Source organism: Myodes glareolus, chromosome 19 (genome assembly GCF_982192425.1).
Source record: "Myodes glareolus chromosome 19, mMyoGla1.1, whole genome shotgun sequence".
Classification (NCBI taxonomy): Eukaryota; Metazoa; Chordata; class Mammalia; order Rodentia; family Cricetidae; genus Myodes; species Myodes glareolus.
Window position 1 is genome coordinate 4513199 of NC_142044.1, and position 27181 is coordinate 4540379.

The 27181-nt window shown below is 41.1% G+C and overlaps 2 protein-coding genes and 1 long non-coding RNA gene across 9 annotated transcripts in view; 1 reads left to right on the top strand and 2 right to left on the bottom strand.

Moving 5' to 3' along the window:
* Positions 1 to 5207, bottom strand: part of Rrm2b (ribonucleotide reductase regulatory TP53 inducible subunit M2B) — a 33696-nt gene extending 28489 nt beyond the window's left edge. For 2 of the 3 annotated variants that reach the window (XM_048457310.3, XM_048457307.3), the window contains exon 1: positions 5073 to 5205. In XM_048457310.3, coding sequence (XP_048313267.1) covers positions 5073 to 5120 — 48 coding nt within the window. In that variant the 5' untranslated portion in view covers positions 5121 to 5205. Of the gene's footprint in view, positions 1 to 5072 lie in introns of all 3 variants that reach the window. The other variant, XM_048457309.3, reaches the window with a different exon arrangement.
* Positions 5208 to 5348: 141 nt separating this feature from the next.
* On the top strand, positions 5349 to 15381 carry LOC125415141 (uncharacterized). Its single transcript, XR_014998097.2, has 2 exons — positions 5349 to 5613; positions 13357 to 15381. It is a non-coding gene; the product is annotated as an uncharacterized LOC125415141 (long non-coding RNA).
* Positions 10442 to 27181, bottom strand: part of Ubr5 (ubiquitin protein ligase E3 component n-recognin 5) — a 102314-nt gene continuing 85574 nt past the window's right edge. For 2 of the 5 annotated variants that reach the window (XM_087898730.1, XM_087898733.1), the window contains exons 46-59: positions 26978 to 27098; positions 26784 to 26888; positions 25093 to 25336; positions 23761 to 23872; positions 23079 to 23223; positions 22161 to 22291; positions 20086 to 20146; positions 18212 to 18387; positions 17745 to 17829; positions 15260 to 15415; positions 14794 to 14907; positions 13448 to 13592; positions 12150 to 12235; positions 10442 to 11052 (exon numbers count right to left, since the gene is read on the bottom strand). In XM_087898730.1, the coding sequence (XP_087754856.1) occupies positions 10840 to 11052; positions 12150 to 12235; positions 13448 to 13592; positions 14794 to 14907; positions 15260 to 15415; positions 17745 to 17829; positions 18212 to 18387; positions 20086 to 20146; positions 22161 to 22291; positions 23079 to 23223; positions 23761 to 23872; positions 25093 to 25336; positions 26784 to 26888; positions 26978 to 27098 (1894 nt within the window). In that variant the 3' untranslated portion in view covers positions 10442 to 10839. The remainder of the gene's footprint in view (positions 11053 to 12149; positions 12236 to 13447; positions 13593 to 14793; positions 14908 to 15259; positions 15416 to 17744; positions 17830 to 18211; positions 18388 to 20085; positions 20147 to 22160; positions 22292 to 23078; positions 23224 to 23760; positions 23873 to 25092; positions 25337 to 26783; positions 26889 to 26977; positions 27099 to 27181) is intronic. The other 3 variants (XM_087898734.1, XM_087898731.1, XM_087898732.1) reach the window with 2 other exon arrangements.

Below are 27181 nucleotides of genomic sequence, written 5' to 3' on the forward strand. Positions count from 1 at the left end.
GCTCTCACCATTTCTTTGACTTATTCTATAATGTTATAAATAAAAACAAAATTATTCTACTAGAATAAAAAAATAAAGTGAATTTATCAAATGGCATATAGTTATGATTTTATTTGGAAATCGGGGTCCAGTATTAATGCCACGGAAAGGATCTTGAATGTAAATACTAATCTCACCATAGCTATTGACCAATAGCTTCTCTGAAACAATGCTTTGCTACTTTAAAAAAAATCAATGTCATTATTTTATAGAAAAAAGACAAATTAACTTTTGAATTCTAAAATATTATTTCTTGGCTAAATTTTATATGAAGTTAGGTTGGGTATGTCTATTTTGCATACTAAATGGAAATTAAGAAATTAATTTTTAAAAACTTTGGAGCAGGTCATCTAGCTTCTAAATGTAACTTTTGGAAGCACTGAAGCTTTGTTTGTTTGTTTGTTTATTCTTTTTCACCAAAGATTTTTAATCAGACAAGTAACAATATTGGATCTGTGTTTTATGATCCCTGGTAGAAATGAGGCAGGGTTTGAAAAGAAGTTGAAAAGAGACAAGAGACAAATTTTAAATTAGTGTATTTCCCATTTTTTGTCCTTATTGTTTTCTGACTTCCATATATTCACAGTGGGATATGTGTTCCTACCCAAACACATAGATATAGCCGCCTACTTTCTCTCTCTCTCTCTCTCTCTCTCTCTCTCTCTCTCTCTCTCTCTCTCTCTCACACACACACACACACACACACAAATGAACTTTAAAAAATAAATAGTTCTTGCTAAAAATGTTCAACCCCTGCAACTGCAAGATTTTTACCAGAAATAACAGGGCATAGGAAATGCTCAATATGGGAACAGCTGAATAACCAGACCAGAACTGGTTCACTCTCAATCAGTTTAACACAGCATAAATCAACTGTTACTACTTGTTGAGAGAAGGCTATCTGCTCTAAGTTACTCTATAATGTATACAAAAAATGGCTTACGGCTGTGCCCAGTTTTAGGGATGGAGGATGTCTGTGCTCCTAGGTGGACAAGCAGCATCACTGTCTGTCCAGTACTACCTTTGTAGTACAGACTGACAAATGACTTGTTCCTGGTAGTAGAAAGGGGACCTCCCTGTCCACATGCCAGGTGAATTGAGACTGCGGGGCACATGTGAGCACTAAAATTTTATTCGGAAACCCAGCTTAAGAACAGAAGAGATTAGAGGAGTATAAATCTCTCACATGAACTTCATAAGGTGGTGGGTACCTAACACTGTGATGAGAATGGCTGCATACCTACCTATCGCCTGATACTGTGTGTGTGTGTGTGTGTGTGTGTGTGTGTGTGTGTGTGTGTGAGACTGACAAGCAGAGAACTCCTGATTGTCTTTGGGGCTTCAGATCAGCTTAGTCCCCATCCACCTGCTCACCCATTCACCTGATTATCCATTCACTTGCTCTCCCATCCGCCTCCTTACCCAAGCACCTGCTAACTCATTCACCTCTCACCTATTCACCTGCTAGCACACATACCTGCTAATCCATCCACTTGCTCACCCATGCACCTGCTACCTCATTCACCTCCTCACCCATCCACCTGCTAACACATGTACCTGCTAACTCATCCACCTGCTCCCCCATTCACCTGCTCCCTATCCATCTGCTCCCCCATCCATCTGCTCCCCCATCCATCTGCTCCCCAATCCATCTGCTCCCCATCTATCTGCTCCCCCATCCATCTGCTCCCCATCTATCTGCTTCCCCATCCACCCGCTCCACCTGCTCCCCATCCATCTACTCCCCCATTCACCTGCTCCCCATCCATCTACTCCCCCATTCACCTGCTCCCCATCCATCTACTCCCCATTCACTGCTCACCCATTACCTGTTAACTCATCCACCTGTTCCCCCACCCACCTGCTTCCCCATCTACCATTTAACTCATCCCTACTCACCCATTCACCGCTAACCCAGTTCTGCCCTCCTTGCCTCTGTAGCCAACTACAATCCTGACTCTCCTGCAGCCTGGTCTCTTCAGCATGGCCAGCTCTGAGTTCATTCAGTACACTACTCACCTGTAATCCTTTTAACACACTCATTCATAAACAGCATAGAGAAGCATTTTTGTGTGATAGAAGAGTTAATACTAATAAAAGACTGAGACAAAAGAACCCTTCCTCAGCCAGATCGCCAAAGGTTACCTGCCATATTGCTGTCCCTTGCGAACTTATCATCACTCAATAACTCTGATGCTGTAGAAGGATACAAACATGTACATCTGTGTTTCTGGCATAGCACATCCAAAATAATCTATAAGGTCAATTTTGTCAACAAGAATGATAACAAATTCAGGTTCGAGATTTCTAGAAGGCAGCTGAAAATAGAACACTCTGGCACAAGAGAGATGGCAACCCTGTTAATAATTAACAAGGAAACAGATGATCCAGGGAGAACTGGAGGGAACAGGACAGCTGAGGACACAGCCTGTGGGCGCTGAAGAATGCCAACACATAGAGCTTGAGACTTAGCTCATTTTGGGAGAGTGCTTGCCTACCACGTACGAAGCCCCGTGTTCTATCCCCAGTGCTGCATAAACTAGGCCCTGAGATCAATCAAGTTCTAGGTCAGCTTAAGCTACATAGTAAGTCTGAAGGGCAGTTTGGGGTTAGTGGGGTCCAGGCTAAAAGAAAATCAGAAAAGACAAGGGGGTGAGGAAGAGAATGCTAACGTGTGGAGAGTAGGGAAGCCGGGGGATACAGACTGAAAGGGAGGTAGGACAAGCAAAAGTGGCAGTGGTCTTTTCTGACTCCAGCCTCAGCAAAGAGAGGAATTCTTCTAGGATGAGACGCCGAATGTCAATCAGTCTAGGAGGAAATTAAAGGTTTACAAAGATGTGGGAGCGTACAGAAGCTCACATCTGAATTCCCCTTGCTCTCAATTCCTGCCGCTGACACCCATTATACATTATGACATGATTCTTATGGATAACCACCAAGAGTTCCTGATTAGGAATTAACAAGAATAGAAGTGGCACCTGGAAGATAGATACCCAAGGTTCAGGAAGAATCAGAAAAAGAAACTAAGCTGGGTGGTGGTGGCACATGCCTTTAACACCAGCACTTAGTTCCAGGACAGCCAGGGCTACACAAAGAAACCCTGTCTCAAAAAACAAAAAAAAAGAAAGAAAGAAAAAAAGAAAAAGTAAAAGGAAAGGAACTAAATTTTGCTAACAAATAATGTACAAATTGAGAACATACATTAAGATGTGAAAATTGTACTAAAAATAAACTTGACTTTGATAGGTCCTTGCTAGTGAGTCTTATTTTTTTTTTAATGGGAATTGAGAGCTTGAGAGACCTTTTGTAGAATGAGTATTAGAGAAGTAATAACAAATCATTAATCTAATGAAGACAGAGCTGGGGCCGTGGTAATAGGACTGGAGGGCAGGAAAGCCAGAAAGCAGAGAGACAAAGACAAAGTGATGAGAACCTAAAGTAATGATGGGCAGTGAATAATCCTTGGCAAGACTCTACCACGTTTTTCAAACCTTGTGTTTTTAGTTTCTTCTGTCTTAGCTTCTGGTCATCTGGTCTGAAGAGTTGCCAAGACAAAAATCTAGGTCATGATTCCCCGGTAGTGGCCCACAGCAACCTAATCTAGACTGGCACCTGCATGCCTCCCACTCTTGCCCCACGCTTCTCCACTCGCATGTGGCTGCCTCCTGTGTCCCTGCCACTTATCTGCGTGCTCTTGCAGTCACGTACTTCTTAAAAGTATCATTTTATTCACAGATCACCACCAGTGGAATCCTGGCTGAGGTCAACAACTTGGGGAGTTGAACCCAGTTCTACTAATGAGTCTTAGGCGTGTCTGTCATTCAGGGGTTTCTGGCCCGAACTTTCCAATCTCGGACATTCTGAGGAACCAAGGAGTGCTATGGACACTGTGGATTCACACACACAGGGACCCTTGAAGCCGGTGCACTAAGATCACCTGTCGAGCTCGTCACATAGACAGGTCGTGGGCTCAGGGATTTGGTCTTTATTAGTTGCTGCAGATGGTTCTGACACCAGTAGGCCCCATTGCTCTGTCATATTCAGAGACACAAAGTTTCAGATATCCCTGAATCTCAAAAACCTTTGAACTCTCATCCTAGCCTAAAATTCTGCTGTCTTTATTAATCAAAAGTTAAAAGAAGAAAAAAGTGAACTTCCAGGCGTTAGGGCAGAACCCCCTGGTGTCACTGGCAAACCAGAGAAGTCTGAGTTTTCACCTGAGTGGAGAAACTGGTACTGAGGACCTTTGTTTCAAGAAGAACAAAATAAGGGATAGTCACAGCTTATTACCAAATGTTTACAAAATAAAAATCAACCTAGAATCTACATCTTTGTCTAGAAATGCCAGTTTAATTAAAGCACGAATGTCTGTGGGCTGAAACTTCTATGTCCCTTCCAAATTGCCATAATATTAAATTCAAGATACCACACAGAGATACAAAAATGTATTACTCATATATTCCAAATATCTTAGAATATTTGCCCCCCAAAAGTGGGGTATTGGAAACTATATAATAATAACTTAAATGACTATGTACTCTAATCTGATATTTATGTGTGCTATCACACAGAAGTATCTCTCTGGTAGCACAGAAGCAAAGGGGATAGGTAAGTTAATTTTAGATTTATTAAGCTCCGTGGCACTTTGCATAACAGCACTTCATTCTCTGTGAAGGAACAGACACCCCGAGGACTCCGTTGCAGCTCGGTCTGAGCCCAGCTGGCCTCGCGGCCCCGCCTGTCATCTGCCCCCTCATACACCTGCACACGCGCTCCTCGCCGGCGGAGAGGAGAGCCGCCGCTGTCCCGGCCAGGGTTTCTGAGCAGGAGAGACCGGGAGAGCCGCCGTCCCGGGCCAGCCCCGAGCGAGCCCTGCGCCTGCACCCCTCCCCCACCAGCCTGCAGCGAGGGCGCTTCCTTCCGGCGGTACCGGGTCTCCGACGGCGACGATCATGACTCCGCAACAGAGTCAGGACCCGAAGTCCGGGCCTGACCCTCCCTGCAGCGGAGGATGGAGCGACTGCGACCTTTACCTCATCCTCCTCCGGCCTGGCCGCCGCCGGCTTTTCCGGCTCGCCCATCGCGCTGACTCCGCCAGAGCTACGGAAGCCCAGGGCCTGAGCGCGGCGAGTTAGCTCCGAGCCGGAGCGGAGAGCAGACACTAGCGGCGGCCCGTCGCTCCGCCCGGCGCGACCCTCCTCCGGCTCCGGGCCCGCCCAGCCGTGCGGCTCCCAGGTTCTCGCCGGCCCATTGAGGGGACTCCGGGCGGCTCCACCCACGTCCGCTTCTCCTCCGAGAGGCTCCTCCCCGAGAAGGCCCCGCCCCCTCCGAGAGGCCCCTCCCCCAGGCGGCCCCGCCTCCAAACGGACCCGCCCCACTCCGTCCTTAGCCCTCTCGCTTCCCGTCACCGAGCAGGACGAGCCCTACGTCCCACCGCGTCCATGACGTTGCACGGCCCCGCCCACTCCTGCGGACGTAAGCCGGAAGCTCCCGCCCCGCCTGCCGAGTATCAGCTGCAGTCCGCCTGACCTGCTCATCCGGACTACCTATCCACAGTCCCTCGCCAGCCACACGGTAGGGGACGCTCAAACGGGAGGTGACACTCATAGAGTAGGGGTGTCCTTTACCCCTTTACTTCCTGCTTCCCGGAAGCGGTACCAGGTCTACAAGAGCGTACAAGTACACGTGACTGGCCCTTTCACAAATTTCCTTCATTCTCAGATGCCTTCATCACCCCATGGCTCACATCTGTAAAATCAGCGTCATGAGGACAATGCAGGGATCTGCCACCGCCTCGAATAGTCAGTCCGTTCTAAACAGAACAGGGCACCTGGGCACAAACATCCACTATGGGGAAACGAGTTTCTGCAAACAGTTCCCTGGGTGGTCCTTTGAGGTTCTCTTCTCAATCCAAATAAAATCCTTGCAGAAAATTGACAAACAACAAACTCTTCATTTTAAAACTTCTGAAGTATAGTTCTGTTTAACAGACTTCGAATGGAGAGGAGGTCCGCACATCTGGAGGTGTAGACTAGAGCCACTTAAAATAGGCTATGTGCAGGGATAATGCGAACTTGGTGCAAGGCAATGGGAAAGCCAGGGCTCCGTAGCTGAGAGCAACAACTGCTCTAAATTCAATTCCTAGCACCCGCGTGGAGGCGGGCAATCTTCTCTAGTTCCAAGGGACCCAACACCCTCTTCTGGGCTCCATAGACCCATATGCATAGAATAAGAATAAATCTCGTTTTCTTTTTTAAAGACCATCTTTTCAAGATGCCTTCATTATTAAGTAGCTGTGGAAGATACTCAAATTTAAGTACATGAGTTTGAACCTTGAACCCACCTAAAGTCAGGAGAACCAACTCAACAGAGCTGGCCTCTGACCTCCACGTCTGTGGACTTTGGTTACCGAGCTTTTAGCGTCCTAGTGGGCATGCTGGGCCTTTAACTCAAGGTTTCACACATGCTAAGCATGTACTTATGTGAACTACACTCCCCGCTCCTGCACCATGTATCTTTTAAAATTAAACGTTCATCGCTGCCTGTTTTTCAAAGTATATAAAAAGTTTTTGTCAAATGGTTATGCTCAAGCAAATATTAACTGGCTCTGGAGCATACCAGACACACTAATGGCTAGGCCTTAGACCAGTTTCTACATTAAACAGCTCCTTGTGCTGCATTTCTCCATGTTTGTTGCTCTCCCCTCTCTAAGTTTTGCTACTTCTATACTTACCATGAAGCAGCAATCTGGTGACCAACTCCAAACCTTGCTTTCATTTGTTTTCTTGTTGTCTATGTTGAGGCAAATATTACGTGGGCCCATGTTACCCAATCCGTTTCTTAGTAGTTGAGGATTATTATTTTTTCTAATGAACAGTAACACAAATGTATTTATCCCCTAAATGTATTATGAATATGGTAACAGTGATATTTACATACACCTTCCACTTCTGTAGGCTAGTTGATTCCACAAGACAAAAAAACTTTGAAGTTGCTGGCTACCTAGAAGCATGAGGCATTGTAGTAATATTTCACTTCATTTATATTTTAATTAATAAAGCTTGCCTGAAGGTCAGAAAGTAAAACAGCCCTATTGATTTGCCATAGAAACCGGGTGGTAGTGGTGTCTGCTTTTGATCCCAAAACTAGAGAGAGCATTATAAAACAGGAGGAAACAGCTTTCACAGTCTCATTCTGAGATTCATGACGGCAGGATTGCCACTTTGGACAGAGGTAGAGGTAAGAGCCAGAGCGGCTGGCTGTTTTGCTTTTCTGACCTTCAGGTTGAACCCGTTTCTGTCTCTGGGCTTTTATTAATTGTGCTACAGGGCACTTAGTTTAAAAAGATCCTACAGGCTAATGTGTGATTTATAAACTTCACCGAATCATTCCCATGCCACAAGCTTGCCACAGTTTAACATTAATAGTCAAGTTTCACTTTTTTGCACCAGACATTTCAAATATAAGAACCCTTTTTTTTCTCCTGGAGAAATTCTACTTGCATCAAAATACAACTAACCCATTGATTGGATGTTACACTTGTCAAAGAGGTTCATGAAATCTTTATCCATGCTATGTTTTATTATTATTATTTGTGAACGTCACCATACATGCACAGGTAGAGGTCAGAGGACAACTTGCAGTTGGCTCTCTCCTTCTACCTTGTGGGTGGGTTCGGGAGATCAAATGCAAGCCACCAGGCTAGGCAGCAAGTGCCTTTACCCACTGAGCCATCTTTTTGAGTTTGTGGTCCCTATGAATTTTAAAGATAGAACTTAGGACAATAAAATCAGTTTTTCATTATATGCTTTTCATTTTAAGACATTAAGATTTAAAAGACACATAACATTGCTAGCTCTAGAGCATCCCCACATCTTTAAAGTTCTAGATACCATTGGGGAAAGTAACTGAAGAATAAGTCTCCTGTTTTTAAATCTTTAGCAAGTTTATGAGTCAGCATTTTCAGAACAGCATTGTGAGAACATCAGGATGGCCACATGGTCTAAGGCTCCAGACTGAATGGAATGCACCCTAGAACTTTGCCAGCACGCTTCACTATCCTAGAACTCAGTTGCATGATCGTCCCCTTCCACAAAATACTACTGCAGGCCAATGTTCAGAATGCAAACTCACAGTGCCTGTGATGAAACCTAAGAGATGGACAGTCTTCACTAAATCAATTCCGAGGAAGTAACAAGACAAACATCGAAAGTGCTTAGCACACAGTTAGTACTTATTAAAAGTACTGAAGAGGAAGGTAATGCAGTCAGCAGTCTGATGTGTCTGAACTGTAAGCAAGATAAGAGACTTAAGTCCTGTGGTAACTGAACGGTCAACACTACCCAGGCAGTCCACTAAAGGCACATCCATCCAACCGCGATCAAGCGAGAGCCATGATTAAACAACAGTTGTACTTTTTGCATAGAACTTAAGAACTTTGTAGTGGATTTATGTCCATAAGTGAAACAGGATGCTCTCTGGAATTCTCTATTATGAAGATGACCGGCTTCCACCGTATATCAGAAAAGGGACTGGAGACACACAGTGCCCAGGCATCTGCATTAACAAACCACAAGAAAACCTTTGCCATACAAAAGCAAAAGTATTTCCTCTGGGAAGATGTCAGTTTTTAGCTTGAGCCTGGCAGTTGTCATGGCATTCATCAAAATAACCCTGTCTTTACAGTGGAGAAGCTATCCTCTCTCAAGCCAATACGCAGCCATCGTGATATCCACACTTTAGGGGAAAGTGGGAAGTAGCAAAGCTCCAAACACCAGTCAAGTTTATTCCTGGTCTTCCTGAACTGTCTCCAGTTCTGTTTCACTTAATCGCTAAACAAGACCAAAAGAGAACCTTATTTTTATGACTTTATTTTATATTTAGAACCATTTTATGCTTAACTTTAAAAAAAAGAAAAAGAGAAAAGACTCACTCCGCTTTTATTATTACTAAGAGCATTTTAACCAAAATCTTGATTTAGGAAGACCTCAGACATTCTGCATTATTTTTAATAATGCATTATTTTAAATATGTTTATTCTTTCAATAACTATTAAAAATAAGTTTACAATTAGGGTTGCAAGTGTCCTAGTCTAATTTGTTCATTTACTACTGACCAAGCCTGTGCGTGCACACAGGACTGACATTGATGTTTTATACCTTTCAAATGCTTGTTAGCTCTTAATAGTATTTAGATATAACAATCAATGTCTCACTTTGGCTAATTTACACACATCATACAGCATGGTGTTGTATAAGTTTTAAGTAACCTTCACTACTATGATTCAATTTCAAATATTTTAGTGTTAGAAGGGCTGAGAATGCCATGTGCTTCAAGTCTTTAAAAGAAGTTCCCTTTCTTTAAACATGACAATTATCGAAGGCCAGAAGTCCTAGAGGAATTGAGAAGATAGGTGAGAGATGACAGAACTTCTCTCATTTTTCATATTTAAAGTGACAACTTAAGTCCTAGGGGGACTTTCTTTTCCTTGTCATTCCACTGAATAAAACTGCTGAGTCCACAAAGAGTAAGGGCATTGTTCAAAAATCACATAGAGTCATTTAAAAAACAAAACAAAACCTGTCACTTAGTTTTCAGTTAGTTAACTCAAACTTTCTGTGTGAATTGATGGTTACACATCACTTCTGCTTATGAAAAGAAAAGGCCTGGCTGGGTGCCATTCATGATTCTCTGCTAACTGTAAAATGTGGACTGGTTTTCTTAGCTTTCTTATAGTCCATACATATGTATATAAACTTAAAAAAAAGTATGAATATAACCATGTCAGTGCATTGCCCTTAGCTTTAAAAATGTACAACTATATAAATAAAAACTGTTTCTTCAATATTACTTGACATTTCTTCTGTAATTTATTTAAAAAAGTAAAATGTAACAAGATATTTTAAAAAGGCTAGATACAAAAGTATTTAAGCTGCTCACGAACATTTAAAATTTTCCAAAATGTATTTTCAGTAATCATGATCTTATAAAGCATTTTACAGTTACCAGGAAGTGCCCAGCTGTGTACACATAACTGAATTCCCTTAGCACAAATGTCTGGCTAGGACTGAAGGGCGGGAACATGTCTAACTGCCTTGAAACAGGTACAAGGAAAGAGAAGGTGACTCTAGTAAGGACTGTGCATTGGCCCCACCATATGTACAGAAAACGTGCCCTCTCTCAACTCAACAAATTACATGCAAATATTAGTGGTATCGCTTAATATCCTGGAGCTCAATGCAGCGGAAATAAGCCGCAGTAAAAGTGGGTTTTATAGGTAAAAGTGATTTTTGTCTCTAAAATTTGGATGTCAAGAACTTTTTACAAGTTCCATATACATGATACACAATTGCAGCCAACCACAAATTAAACACCATAAAAAAGTTAAAAGAAAAACACAGAACATACTTAATTTTTTATTTTGAAATCCCCTATTCCCTCTATACAAGAGCCTTTGCAAACGCTTCGCACAAAGGCAGCATTGCATGTTCAGAACATCTTACATTTTTTCCCCTCACAAAAAAGATAAGTCACAGTGTAGATTATGTTGTTCTGCTGTCATCTTTGGCTGGGGTCGGACCTGGAAGTTGGCAACTAACAAACCATCATAGACAAAAGGTGCCAGTGCTTCTCAGGCCTTTAAGCTACAAACTCAGCAAGGAATGTTTGCATTTAATCTCTTTACGGTACCACCAGGGGTTATGACAGCATTAACTTCCATAAACTTTTATAGACAAATGGGAAAAAAAAATCTACAAAATTAGCTAGTAATATTACACAGCAATACACACTTTTTATACTCTACACAAAACCAAAATTCTTGGTCTTAATGGCGAGCAGTAACTTTTGTTTGAGAATCTGTTTAGAGGAATAGAGTGGGACATACAGTCGAGAAATACAGGTGTTTGCAGTAGGAAGATGCTGGTCATCTGGCGGCCTTATTGTGATTGAGGGCATAGGCTGAAAACCTTCTTCACTGGCTGGCAACGATGGGCTTGATGTCCAAAAGTAAACCTAAATAAGAACATATAGTTAAAATTTTGGCTTTTATAGTCAACCTTAATTCTGGCAATATAAACAACCCCCAACTCTGATGTTTAAAATAAAGTCTCACAAACATAACTGCCCACTCTGAGCTGACCAAGAACAATAGACATTCTAGTGTACCGGGTGGGAATGAGGGGGAAGGGAGAGAACTCCAGGAAGTTTCAACCATAAACAAATCACTACAGACAACAAAGTAACGCTGAGACCCGAGAGAAAGCACACTAACTGGTTACCCAGTACCAAATGGTCAGCCGTGAAAACACACATCTACATGACATTATACAGTCTGAGCAGGTTTTACTTACGTATTTAGCAACACGAACGAACACAAACACACACTGGGAGGAGGGGGAATCATGAATTTGAAAAAGAGCAAGGAGAGTTTGGAGGGAGGAAAGGGGGAAATGATATCTGAAAAAATAAAACTCAGTTTTAAAATTATTTTATTGTACTAAATCAATTCTACCTCAATAAACTACATGTTAAAAAATGTTCAGATTAAAGGAGAAAAAGGTGTTTGTTTGTTTTGACTTCAAAGTAACTGTCTCAAAGTCCAAGTTTTCTCATCTGACGCGAAGCTGCTGTATCAGTCATCCCCAAGAGCCAAAGCTGTGTCCACCCACTCATTTACGACGGGAGAAAGCGCTTCATGTTACATTTCTTCAAGAATGAATGAGCTGGGGCTGGAGAGGTGGCTCAGCAGGTAAGAGTACTAACCAGATGCTCTTCTAAAAGACCTAGGTTTGATTCCCAGCACCTAAACAATGACCTTAACTCTAGCCCCAGAGAGGAGCTGATGCTCCTCAGAAGACACTACATGCATATGGTGGACGGACATGCATGCATGTAAAATACTCATATACACTAAAGAGAAATTTAAAAAAAAAATAAAAAAAAAAGGAACAACCAAAGGATCACTAAGAGAAATAGTGCCCGATTTCACAGAACTGTTATTGGTAAACTATGTTCTTCAGGAAGAAAATCACCACCCTACCTCCTAAAACACCAAAGCAAAACTCAACCAAACCCCTGTTTCACCCTACAAACTGTAGGATATTGCTTACAAGATCCTGTCGTTCAGCCATGCTCATTTTCTCCACTATGGACCAGAACCAACGCTTGAACTGCAGAAGCTTCTCAGCATTCTCTCCTAAGAATATAAAGAGTCAATGTATTGTATTAGATGTTGTTTCTTTTGAACACTGGTAAACTTCATACAAAAATAAAGAGACAAACTTTAAAATTTAAGATATCTGATACCTATCAGGAAATTAAAGCTATCTGCACATTTAAAAACCTTTGTAATTAAGTAATCCTGACTTGAGTAAAGTGAACTGTCATCACTCAAACCAATAGACCGTGATCTAAAACTCATCTGTAAACTTGAGTCTTCTCATGTGACAGTAAACCAGTGCTTCTAAAACTACTGGGTTTACAAGTCACATGAGATCTCTATAGAGGAGGACTCCCACCCACTCCATCCACAGGGAGAGGAAAGGACACCAGCATTCACTTCCTAAAACTTTCCCAGGATGCAATGCCACTGAGCTGACAGTTTTTCTTTCCCTTCTATAGTTTTGGTTTTTAAATGAACCGAGTTCTAAGTACTTCCACTAAAATGTGCCACAAAACCCATTACACAACAACCTATAAATTACCAAGCACGAAGGGAATTTTAAAGGTTTCTGTAATGTGGGCTGCAGCGTACCTTTAACCGTAGCACTTGGAAGTATAGGTAAGTAGGATCTCTAAGCCCAAGTCTAGCCTGCCCTACACCAAGTGAGCTGCAGGAGTGTGGGGGTGCAGATCCTCCTGTGTATGTGTTGCTTTTATTGGTTAATGAATAAAGCTGTTTCAGCCAGTGCCGTATTGCAAATACTATAGTTTGTGTGTGATTATTTCGGTTCTGGGTGGCGAGGAACGAACAAGCAGCCTCCGACAACAGGAGTGCTACATAGACCCTGTCTCAATAAAACCAAAAATAGAAAAATAAGCTATGCAATTTGATGAAGGACAAAATAGAAAACAAAAGGACAACTGTATGTAGTAACTACAGTGCCGTTACAATCTTCGCAATCAAATATGTGCACGGATTTTGTTTTTTAGGCAGGTTCTCACTATGTATCTGAGGCTGGCCTCAAACTTCACATTCTCCTGCCCTGGCTTCCCATAAAGAACAACAACAACAAAATAACCTAATTCTAAGTTATCAAAATATTAATCTTCATCTAATCATACTTTTAATTGTAATAATAATGTGACATTCTACAGGGCTTGGGAATAGACTCTAACTCAGAACCTCAGAGGACACACCCAGCAAACGCTCCGGCCCAGCTCTTCACGGGGACTTGCCGTTTCCTACCTGACTCGTCGTTGAAAGAGGTGAAACTGATCAACATCTGCACATTGACTTCTCCACAGCCATTCACCAAAAGCCGAAAGTCTTCTGCTGTTAAATCTTCTAAGGAATTTTTTGGAAGCACATCCAATAGACCCTTCCTCATGGCCTAGAGAATTGGAAATTTTTTTCTTTTATTATAATCAGTACTTTGTTTTCCGTTTATATTTTTGTTTTCTGTTTATATTATTAAAGCTCAACATCAAATTATAGCAGCACTCTCTAAAAAAATGCTAGATCCCTAAATAAAGAGGAAAAAGGGGGCTTGATTTCGAGTTTCTTCTTAACAGATTCAAGAAAGAAGGGGAAGAATTGAGCACACAGAGCAGGCTACAGTTCAGAAGTTACCTAGTGTTTTATATTCCAGTAGAAAACTGAAATTGCTTTTTAAATCATATAAATAATGTACAGGCAGCACATTTTATAAGCAGCATTACTTCAATTTGGCAAAAGTGCATCCTAGAAAAGCATAGTAAAAGCCAACCTCCTAGACTCAAACCCAAAATCTAGACACTTACGGAAAAAGTGTCTTCCATTCATTAACTGTTCAATCTTATGCTCATTCTGCAGAAGGAAACTAGTGCACTAAAGATTAACCTGCTAATGTGCAGCCAGAAGGTAACGAGTGGAGCACTGACTTGAACTCAGTGTAATTCCCAGCACAAGAATAGCCACCACTCTTGAATTTATAGAAACTTTATCCTGGAGAGGGGCAGCATTACTAAGACAGGCCTGAACGTAGAGCTGGTTGCTATCTTGAGAATCTCACTTTTGGAACACTCCTCCATCGCTGTGCTTAGGGCGTTAGCCTAAACTATTCACTGTAACAATATGATAGTAGAAACATGCTTTCCTCTAAAATTTCAGCAGTCACGGATGGGCGTATAGCCAAGGATCCCTTTGGGACTAGCCACCAATAAAAACTCTGGGTTGTCACGAGATCTTAGGCTTCCCTAAATGTTGGCGAAGCTTGTACTTGTTAACCTCTGCTTAACAAGCCTCCTCTGTGGATGTTGCTGGGGTGAATCCTCCTAAGTTAGGTGGCGACAGGATGCCTTACAAGCCCTTAGCTGCTGCTGCTCACCAGAGCCATCTCTGACCATTACAGTTCCCAACAGCTATCTCCAAAAGAAAACAAGTGCTTGCCCTTTAGCTGGAGACTTCACACTTTTTTTGCATTCACACAAATGCAAATCCATTTTCCATTGGAGAACTTGGGCCTTTTATAGATGGATTACTGGGCTAATTCAGAACAATGGCAAACTAAAAACAGCTTCACACGACATAACCCTTTTCTAGAGAACACTTACGTGCAGTGGCTGCTCTGCGACTACCAACATTCTGTGCTCTGCATACTTCCTCACGTATTCGTAGACATTCTGAGGAGTGACTGGTATATTTACACCATTTGGAATGAGTTCAACCTATGAAAAATTCAGCAGTGACATTTAAAAACAATTCTGACAAACAACAACAGCTCGTGAGAGCTTTATTTTCTAAAATTTTAGAATTTAAAGATGAGTCTTTACCTGACAAATATCTGAGAGGCACAAACCTTGTCGGCCTAAGTAAGCACAAAATCGCTCTGCCTCAGTCTGTTTCGCCAATTCCCGACTCATTTCTCTGTTCCTCTCCTACAGTGCTTGTTCTGGGACGCATGCACACACCCTGTCTCAGAGTCTTTCTCCCTTGGTCCTCACCCAAATTGTTCTTTATAAAATGAGCCTAACAAATACCCCAGTTCTTTTGCAAAATCAGAAACTGGATTTGCTTTACCTGTCCTCCACCCTCTTCTTTACACAGGTCAATGGCAAATGCCAAATCCATTGCCGAGAACACAGCATCAGCATCTGAACTCTGAGACGCCAGGATCAGCTGCCGCAAACTCTCATACATTACCGGGTCAAAAAAAGCAAAGTCATGCCAGTTGACCTAAGGAAATAACCACACAAGAAATCTGAAAAGAAGCCTCTTTTCTTGACCCAATAGTAAATTACACTCTGTGATGACTCTGGGGGAAGGGAAGTGACAGAGATTGAACCCAGGACTGTGTGCGTGCTAAGTAAGTGCTCTACCACTGAGCTATATCCCAGCCCTAATTTTCTTTAACTTAAAAGTACAATAATGAAGCATTTCCCACAAAATATATAAAACTGCTTTAAAGAGGAAATAAAAATCAACAAATCTTTGGCTTTCACAATTCATTTAATTTTTCATAACAGGAATAAAAAAGTTAATTGCTATGAGGTGGAGCCAACAGCAATCTTTAAAAATAAGTTTCAAAAATAATTTGGAAAGACAGCATTATATCTTGAACACTGATTATGTGAATAAGCTGGCTCTTGACTATCTCATTATGCTTCTGATGGTCTCCATACAATACAGATTACTAAATCCACTCTAAATTGCTTTAAGAAATTTGATAACTTACAAAGGTCACATCACCGAGTAAAACTGAAGTCTATTAGATTTCATGAGCTAAATAACACACTAGAGGCAGAAGGATCTCTGTGAGTTCCAGGCCAGCCTGGCCTACAAGAGCTAGTTCCAGGAGAGGCTCCAAAGCTACAGAGAAACTCTATCTTGGAAAAAAAAAACAAAACAAAACAAAAAACAACCAAACAAACAAACAAAAAAAGAATTAATACACTAACCATTTTTATATGTAAGAGCTTTGGTTTCTACTTGTGTTCCATGCACAGAGCATTTTAGTTGGACATGTCAAGAGTTAAATTGTGGTCCCAGCTTAAAAAATGCTTCTTACTATAATAGGCTCAATTAAATAGAAGATGATATTCAGTGATTTGGCTAAAGACAATTAATTTAGTACTAAAATATGACCAAACACCCATGGATGAGGTCATAGGCCCTAGTGGAAAGTTCTGTAGTTTTGTTGAATGGATATGGTGTACCTATCAAACTGTCTTCTAAATAACTATTTATGCTCATACATTTAGTGCTGCTGTCCACTGTTAGTTTCTTTTTGCAGCGGTCAGTTTGAATGCAGACTCAAGTGGTCAAAGTACTAAGAACGAGTGTTGATTGTACAGCCGTAATGGGAGCTCTGTATCACTCTACCCAAGCCGTGTGTGTGCATGCGCGTGCGTGCGTGCGTGCGTGTGTGTGTGTGTGTGTGTGTGCGCGCGCACATGTGTGCCAGAGAAAAGCGGCAGTGTAAAAACTGACTGTGGAGCTTAGCAAGGTTCTTGAAGTATCAAACTCAGAACAGCTGTGACCATCAGTACCAAGTCATAGGCATGAGACAGTGCCCACATCTTCCTAGCAATTTATACAACTAATGGTTGATGGGAGAGGACAGACCATTTTCTTCATTGATTTAACCACTGGTCAAGTACCCATGATCCTGTAAACAACCTTAATGACACCCACTAGGTCTCGGTCTCTCGGTCTCTCTCTCTCACTCACTCACACTCACACATACACACACACAGTACCACCCGATCACAGATAAGACATGAAAGCAGAAGGGGACTAAAGAGAGCAGAAAGGAGACAAAACAAAGTGAGAAGAATGGAAATATGACCAAACAGGTGAAAATGTCATAATAATCATTGTTGTGCATAATTAATATGTGCTAATAAAAACCACTGGGGGTAATTAGTAGACTATAGCTTTCACAATTTAATTTACAGTAGATGCATGGTACAACCTCTCTGGAAAAGATTCTTGATTTCTTTATAATAGTTTTAGAAATTGTGATACGGCTGAGTAATTAGCAGCACATGCTATTCTAGTCAGGGTATCAGACTATCAACACATAAAGACAATAATCTAATTCTGTGCATTGGAAAAAAAATAATCTAATTCTATAAGCCAGACGAATGCCAAGCATTTCTACTTCATTTATTCACACTCATTGGCCCCTCTGTGGCACTTACATGCATTTTCAAGTGGGCTGCTGTTTAAGACTATTTCTATACTCTACTGTCACCCACTTGGGACCAATTACAGTGGCTTTGGCTTCCTGAGCACTGTGTGTCAAGCATAGTGCTTGCGTCTTTATAAAGTTGTCAAGAGGATTTCTCTTCAGTAGGATCCAAGTCTGTCAGGAACCAACAAGTCTGTCTGTTACCAACTCTACTGTGCCATTTCCCCATATACAAGGACTTTAGCTATATCATTAAATACTTGACAATTATGATTATAATGCTTTGAAACAAACTGAATACTATACAGTGTACCATCATTTTGCAAAAGAAATGTTTACAATTGTAAAAGCAGTTATATGCATCAAACTTACTTTTCTACCAAGCAACACTTTAATTACATGCCTATTCAATGTGATAGGACATAGTTCATTTTGCAACAGACATAGTCCAAGAATCCTAAAAATAAGAACAGAAATATAATTTAAATTCAAAACTAATCATAGAATTAGTCTCACACATATATAAATATATATAGGTATATATATAGATATATAGTTAGATAGAAAATATTTTTAAAAATTCCCTAAGCCTCATTTCTACCTAGTATAAAATAAAGTACATATTCAATTTTAAAGCTAATTTTAGCCAGAACATGTGGTGACACACCTCTAATTCCACAGCCCTGGGAGGCTAGCAGGAAGAACATGAGTTTGACCCCAGCCTGGGCTACACGGAAAGCGTGGGGCTGGAGGAGTAGCTCAGTGGTAGAGAGCATGCTCAGCATCTGACAGAGCCCTGGGTCCAGTCCCGATCCCAACAGTAAGGACAGTTAGTTTACCTGCCAATGTTTCTGAAACAATTCAATCTTGCTTCTGTATTTTTGCCAGGCCGTGGAGTATAAAACCCCCTCTTCCCAGGTTGGTAGAACAAAGGAGCATTGTCATCACCATCGTCCGTGTCATCCAAGTCCATGTCCACCACACTTCGACTCGAGCCGTGGCGCTTTCGGTTTTCCTAATAATAAAGTACGACAGAAAAAATATACGACATGGTTCTCGGAAATCATTCAAAGTAAAAGAAAAGCTGAACATATTTAAATATGTGTATAGTAATATTAAAGGTAACTCTGAGCTATAATACACAAACCTTATGTATGCTGAGTCTTAGTATCTCCTAAAAAATAAAATCAGTTGGGACTGGAGTCTCAAATCAATTGTGACAATGTGTTCCAGGCAAGCACAAAGCCCTGGGTTCACCTTCTGCTGCATAAATCAGGCATGGTAGCACATGCCTGTAATCCCAGCACTGGAAGGCTGAGACAGGAGGATCACCTCTGTAAGCTCCTGATCAATTTGGGTCACAGTAAAACCCTATCTTCAAAACAAACAAAAACCACTCTTTCACCTTAATGCCACGAAGGTACTTTTAGTAACTGTAAAATTTTGGATAGACAGTTCTATATCATGGCCTATTAGTTTCAGATAAGAAATCCACTGTTTTTCAAATCACTATTCCTTTTCTTTGATTATTTCAATATGTCTGGACAGTTACAGAGCAGTTTGCTCCGAATCTGCTGACCTTGAATTTGTTAGTCTCTATTTTAGAAAAACGTCATTTCCCCAGCACTTTTCTATGCCAACCTTCCTCCATGTCATTGGATCTTTTCACATGGTCACATGCCCCGAAACAATACTTGAAAGCTGCTTCTACCTGCCATATTGTTATTGGTTTGATCCAGTGACTTTTAATTTGGGAGATTGTATTTCTACTCCAAAAACTTGTATGAATCTCTTTTTTAAAGTTTATTTTCCTATTGAGAACTTTATTACCATCTACAGGTTCCCTTCTGAGGAGAACTGGTCAGTCCTGTCTTGTTCTCTAATGAGTAGTTTTTTGTGCTCCCCCCCTCCCCCGAGTATTAGACTGTGACTCTAAGTAGTAAAAACTGCATTGGAGGGAGGAGGGGTTCTATTTCCCGACTGCTCACGATGCTGTGCCAGTGTCCTGCACATGCACAGCCTGTGAGCCTGGGCAATGCTGCCCATGCAGAGTGGCTCCCAAAAGCTTTTGCTGTCTTTCAGGTACACAGAACAAGGTTCAGTTTTACCCTCCTGCTGAAAAGACAGCCACTTGTCAAGTCTTGACTTCTCCTTCCAATCTGTGTGCTACTATTTATTTATTCAGAATTCACAGGTAGCTCCTTTTTACATTTTGTACTAATTTTCTTTAATGTGACCAATGAAAGAGATTATAGTGAGTTTGCTCCTCTCAGCTAGCAGATTAATATTAATAATTAATAGAAGATTAATTATAAAATACAAGAAAAAAAACCACACCATACCCACAAAGTGTTATGTTTTCTTTACATCTGTGGCAATCAACAGCTTCTGGGAGGAGTGGCTCCTAAGATTCTATGTTGCCTCCTCTTTTTTCTGCTATTTGTTCCCCTGGATCTCAACACTAAAGCTTAATTCAGTCTGTGTTCAAACATAAAGAGCCAAGTGACCAGTATTGTGTTAATATTTAATTCAATCAGTTTTATGATTCAATTCTGTATATTACAACCACATACCTTTCTCTTTTTGTACTATAAATCATTCATTTTATTTACAAAGACATCTCCTAAATCCTGCTTTCTTTTTTATTGTTCTAACTGCTCATTAACACATGTACTAAACAAACAAACAAACAAACAAACAAAAAATCCCTTACCTGTACCTTTTCTGAGGAATCTAATAATCCAAGGTCCAAGATACTATCAGCGCCATTTTCCCTAAAAGCAAATGAAACCCTTTTACATTCCATGGAGGTGAATGTCTGAAATTTAGTATGAAAGTATCTATTCATATTTATTGCACATTTTAAAAACCAATTTAGTCCCAAACCATGGACTGCGCTTACAATCCTAGTGCTTGGGAGCATGCACTACACAGCAAACTCAAGGCTAGTTCTTATGCTGCACTGCCAAGACAGGCTTCAAAACAAAACAACCAAACCACTCCAATCAACCAACCAACCAAACCCCAAAAAACTTCGCTAGCTGCTACACATACAGTTCAAGACATGGCCAAGGCTCTCTGATGTAAGGAAACATATATAGTCTTCATTGGGATGCTAAAACTTTAGCACAAAGCAAGCAATACAGAAAAATACTCAGCACAATTGCACCAGCAATCAAATTCTCTAGCATAAGTCTTATTTACCACTAGTAAATTCACTATTCAGTGCAGAAAACCAGATGTTAGTTTTGATCAACAGAAAATACTAAATTAGCAATGCTTACATATATTTACATAATCTTATTTTAAAAATGCAACTTTCTTGTGGGTTAAGCTATTCTCAGCCTGCTCACAGCGCCAGAGATAAGGCAAAGAATTTAAAAAACAAAAACAAACAAACAAAAAACACAATACATAAAAGTCCAGAGATATGGATTAGAGGGTAAGAGAACTGGCTGCTCTTCCAGAGGTCTGAGTGCAATTCCCAGCTCACAACCATCTATTATGAAATCTGGTGTCCTCTTCTGGCCTAAAGGCATTTATGCAGGCAGAACACTGCACACATAATAAATAAATAAATACCCTGAGAGGTGGCTGTTGAGTTCTAGAGCTCATAGTTGTCTATACTTCTACAACTGTAGCCAACCACAGCTACCTAAGGTCTGGGATGGTACCACAGTGGTGTGGGTTGAGTAAGAATGGCCCCCACAGGCTGATATTTAATCTTAGTCATCAGGGAGTAGCACTATTGAGAAGGATTAGGAGGTGTGGCCTTGCTGGAAGAAGTGTGTCACTGGGAGTGGACCTTGAGGTTTCAAAAGCCCATGCCAGGCCCAGGAGATCTCTTATTGTTTCCTGTGGATCAGGATTTGGAGCTCTCAGTTCCTTTTCCAGTGCCATGTCTGGCCGAATGCTGTCTTGCATCCTGCCATAATGCTAATGGACTAAACCTCTGAAACTGTAAGACAGCCCCAAATAAATGTTTTCCCTTATAAAGAGTTGTCACGGTCATAGTGTCTCTTCACAGCAACAGAACAGAAACTGGATGTCTAAGGTTCATAGCACCATATAAATTTCATTTAAAGTAATCCTTGTTTCAAACTGGCTAAAAGAGCAAGTCCATCTAATAAGGCATCTTTCTGATATTTGTCACCTTGAGTAGATGGACTATTTGCTATTTTTAGATTTCATATTCAAACTAATATACTTTGCAGAAGGAAAAGAAAAAAGTTACACAAAATTTTAAGGTGAATGTGGAGCCCTAACAGAAGTATTATACATAACACAAGAATGTAGGAGATTGAGTATAATGTGGTCTCTTACATGGGTACTCCCAATGGAGAGTGGACTTCAGAGAACTTACAGACATACTTCTAAACAAAACAATTTCTAAGCCAGACATGGTAGCTCTAAGTCCCAGCATTCACAAGTCTGAGGCAGGAGGTTAGGGCTCAAGGCTAGCTTTGTCTCAGGAACATAACAGAACAATTCTAAATGTCAAATACCTTCTATGACCTAGTAAAACATGAAAAGTTCAGCTATTGCACTTAGGAATTATAAGACACTGCTTTAAAAAAAAAATCAAAAAAGGGTATTCTACTTTGTTTTTTGATTTTGATTTTTTAATGTATGGGTGTTTTGCCTGCACGTGTCAGAGACTCTGGAACTGGAGTGTGGCAGGCAGCTGTGAGTGGCCATGTGAGCCCTGGGACCCAAACCTGGGTCCTCTGGAAGAACACCACAATGCTGATGTTCACACTGCAGCGCTGCTCCTAGAGCACACATTACCGTCCATGTGCGATGATGAGCTCCATGGCCTCGTCCACTCTCGCCCTCAGGGAATCCTCACTTGCTAGAAGGAGCAGCAGCTGCGCTGGCGACAGCTCCAGAAGCATGCCCGTGATTTTACTTGCAAATGCCTATAAAAGATGAACAAATGTTACTTTAATAACTCTCTGCTTATTAAAAGTTATACTCAAGAGAAAGAAAAGAAATAAGCTCAAATAAAATTTCCTTGTGAACTAGCAAGGTTAATCAGACAACTCAGACAGGGACCACACAGCCCACACATCAGCACAGTTTTGTTGGGCTGGAATATTTGTATGACAGTCTCCCTGTATTTTTTAAGGTATCTGAATTTCAAGTAAACATACATGCAATTTCTGTTAACTTTTGTCTTCTTCAGAGAGCCCAAAACACCTTCATTTAATACAGAAAAGAAGGGAAGGGAGGAGAAGGGTGTCTATTTTTGAAGGCTGACTTACTGCAAGAAATAGATTTGATTTTACCTTATTAGTCTGGCTACATGTATTCACATAATACATAAAGAGCAAAAAGGGAAAAAAAAACACTAATTTACAAGTTTCACATTGACAGAATTTAATAAAACATTCAAATTGAAATCTTAAGCTGTTTTATCAGTAGTAAAGGACTGCCATTTGTTTTCAAAAAGTAACAATTTATGTGAGTAAAATGTAAATCCTTTAACACATAAAGAACTACAACAGGGCTGAATGAGATCGTCTTTAACTAAGTTTTGCGGGAGAGAAGACCCAAGCTGAAGAGCTGCACAAGCCGTACTTCCCTCCACTCCTAAATCCCCATCACTGTGCAGATGCTTAGTCGCTGGCAATTCAACAACAGCCACTGTGGCGCCAAGGGAAAAGCCTACACCTAATTAACGGGAGGACAGTGCCCAGGACTCACAGGCTGCATGGCTTGAACTCGTGGATAGAGTCTCTCTCCCAGTGCCTGCCGATGAGCAGGCAGAGGGTCCGGGTCATCACTCGGGTTCCCCTCAGAGGCAGGTCTGAAAGGCCTGGTGTCAATGGAAAGCTGTCTCCGGAAGTCTCTGTAAGGAAAGCAAGCTTCTGACTCCATTTCCTTTGATGATCAAATCAAAATAGCAAAAGAAAACCAGAGAACATGGACAGTGCCAACCAGGACAGCAGAATAGTACAATGTTTAAAGATAACATGTTAGAGAAATAAAGATGATCTATCTCGGTTTGTCACTAAAAATCTACATGTAACATATAATTTGATTTTAATGGAGCAGGACCAGACTCTAAGAAACTATCCATAATTCCTGGATATTTTAAACAAAAGTAAAGTGTAACCCATTGCAACAAGAGAAAATTAAAAGTAATACAGTTTGTCACAATTAAGAGTTAATTAAACTAGGAAAGTAAAAACTGTGAGGAACGTCAAACTTTAGTGACTAGTAGGCAGTGACATTCAAATGTCCTGGGTGCGGGCCAGACCCGTTCATCAGCCACGGGTCACTGCTGCCACGCACATCTGTCCCATGCCAAACCCACACTCATTTCCAAGCCTTTATTCAACTTGTCTAAATGCTGGTATTGAGTAAACAATAAAATCCATCACACCTATCCCGGTCTCTCCGAGATCCTGCTCGCAAGCCACTACTCCTCCTCATTTCCCTTTCTCTTTCTCTTTCCCGATCTCTCTCTCCGCGGTTCCTTAATCTCTGCATTAAACCTAGAAGAGAAGAGGAAAAGATAACACACTGAAATAAGCACAGAAGGTGACAATCTTTACGTTTCAGTCAATGTTGAAATGAGAAGAAGACAAGAAAACCTGGAGATCACTTTGCTGCCAGTACCTCTCTCTTGGGCGTGTGCAGTGTGCTGTATGTCCGTCCACATGCCTAGGCACATGCATCAGAGATGCCCACTGCTGCACATTTTTGATACAGACTCTCACTGGAACCTGCCATCCCACAACATGGTTATAAGCCCAAGCAAGTCATGCCCAGCTTTGAATGTCCTAGGGATTTGAACTCAGGCCCTCCCGCTCTCACAATAATAAAACTATTACTAGACCACCTCTCCAGCTTAATGATGTTTGATAAAGATATTTCTAAAATGTTGATTATCCAAGTCTCCTCATTTATCAGAAGTTAAACGGTTTTAAAAGCGATGATCAAAGGCTGGAGAGCCCCCATCTGCTCACCCTTTATTGTTTCTGCAGCCCAGTTGGTGTCCAAGGGGGTAGATTAAAATGAGATACAGATGCAGCCTCGGTCATTTCTATGAGCTTCCTCTGACCTAATTACCACCCGCCCACATATAAGACTGGCAATCTTCTGACCACACCTGGCACACATTACCAATTCCCATTTCCTGCAGATTTGTCATTTTTACAAAGCTTTAAATGTACCAACTGAAAGTTAGCTAAGAGTTCTAACCCAAGTGGTAGGTTCAAAATGAGGTTGCAATGATCCAAGATGTTAATATATGAAGTCCTATTTTTAAAGAGAAAAAAAAAAATCCTACTAAAATTAAAATACTAAGCACAGTGATATAGTTGGTCTACATGTGGCCTCAAGCTCCTTAACTCATTGGGATTGGAGCATGCTTGTGAATCAGTCTTAAAATAGCCTACTTAGAGAATTCCGTTTTCTCTTCAAATAGCTATTAACACAAGGGTGAAAGAAATATCCCCACTCCCTCCCAGGATTTGTATAGTGCCACATAAGAGTTCACAGACTATCACCTCCAAAATAGAAAACAACTGAGGCGAGAAGCCAGTGTGACCAGAAACAAGAGCACACTGCTGTAAAAAGCAAACTGTCAACTCAAGCAGTTCATATTCTAGAATTATGTAAAACATAAATGTATAGCTATGCAATCATGATTGCCACTGCTACGACAAACAAGAGTAGTGATTATGATGCTTGACATCTGTAGAGTACTTACTTGTATGAGTACCTTTGTTGGCATTCTGGATACAATCTAGATTTGGCAACTTTTCATTTGATAAAAACGCTTGAGCAATGGCTGTGTAGAAACTTCGGGCTACGCCACTGCCCTCTCCTGGCTCATCCTTAAAGGTGACTTTAACTCTGTGGACAGCCATTGGTGTGGTAGCGCATCTGCGGCCAAAATGGTTGTTGAGCTGCCTCATGGTCTGCTGAATGAGAAGATCCCGATCCCGATCCACCTAGTAAAAAACACCAAATCATAAAGCAGTGCTAGAAACCACAGGGTTTCTACCTAAAAACAGAATCTCACCTTTCCCTTAGTCGTTTAAATGCTACCATAAAGATTTCTGAGGTCTTAGAAGCTTTTACCCCCTAAATACATCACTTTCTAAAGCAAAGACTGCCCTACATTATTAAATCAGGCTAATGGAATTTAATTCCACCTAAATACACTCTTTGCCAGTAGAAGCCAGACGTGATGGTGCACACCTTTAATCCTAGCACTCAGGCAAGCAGATCTCTGTGAATTCAAGGCCAGCCTGGTCTACAGAGTTAGGATAGCCAGGACTAACTACACACACACACACACACACACACACACACACACACACACACACACAAAACCTGCCTCAGAAAAACAAAACAATAATAATATTTCTTAAAAAATGGCCAAGCTAAGGGCCTGTGACAGGAAATGCACATGGCAAACACTGGAAAGTAACAAGGAAGGTCATTTATTACAGATAATATTAAAAAGGGCTGAGGCACTAAAAATGACATAAAACTAGCCATCAAGCAGGGCAGTGGTGGTGGATGCCTTTAATCCCAGCATTATGGAGGCAGAGGCAGGTGGACCTCTGTGAGTTTGAGGTCAGCTTCACCTACAAAGCTAGTTCCAGGACAGAGAGGGCTGTTATCCAGAGAAACCGTCTTTAAAAAAAAAACAAAAAAAACAAACAACAAAACCCTAGCCATCGAACATACAAATTAAGCATCAATAAGAATAGTCTGAATGGAATTCAAAACACCAGGAGTTCTTGTTCATGTTTATATAATGAAGTGTGTGTATACATGTTCATGTGTACAGGTATACTTGCCCAGGCAAACATGTGAAAGCCAGAGGTTGACACTGGGTTTACTTCTCTATCATCTTCTACCTTATTTTTTGAGATGAGGCTCTCACTGATTTCAGCAAGGCTAGTTGACCAAGAAGCACCAAGAATCCTGTCTCTGTCTCTCCGGTCCAGGATCAAAGGGACGGGACACCACTACACTTGGCTTTTGTATGTGTGTGTGGTTTTTCGAGACAGGGTTTTTTTTTGTTGTTGTTGTTGGTTTTATTTTCCCCCCTTTTGTAGCTTTGGGGCCTGTCCTGGAACTAGCTCTTGTAGACCAGGCTGGCCTCGAACTCGCAGAGATCCACCTGCCTCTGTGCGCCATGACAGCCCGGCTCACACTTGGCTTCTTCAGAGGGTACTAGAGATCGAAACTCAGGCCCTCATGCTATGAAGATGCCAGAAAACAAATCCCCAATAACAAGACAAACAAAAATTACTACTCAGAATCTTGTAATCATCGTTTCTTTAGAATTTTAATTATAACCACGTATCGCTGAGCAATATTTATTATCTACATGTTTTAAGACTTGTGCAGTGGTATACTATGAATATCAGAAAGTCTAAATACCTTTACCTCTAGCGATAAATCTCTTGATTGCTGGTTTCTCAGTTTTTCCATTTCTCTACGGAACTTTGATTCCTTCACCTCAAAACCACCCAATTCAGTTAAGATCTTAAAATAAAATAAAGTAACAGTAACAATTATTCACTGAAACATGTCTGTATCACGCAGAAAAGAACTCAAGTACACAAACTACACACCGATCCAGGTTCTGCTCCAACATCTTCCATGAATACTCTGCCAAAGAGTTCTAAAGAAAGGCGCCAACGTCCCAGCAGCATGTCATGAGAAATGACCATCCCCATGAAACTACACTGCGGCCTGCGAGAAGTTAAAGAGATGGAGAAAGCAATTAATCAATTCCCCAAATTCAGATTTTTGGTCAATAGCAGTACCTTTCTTGG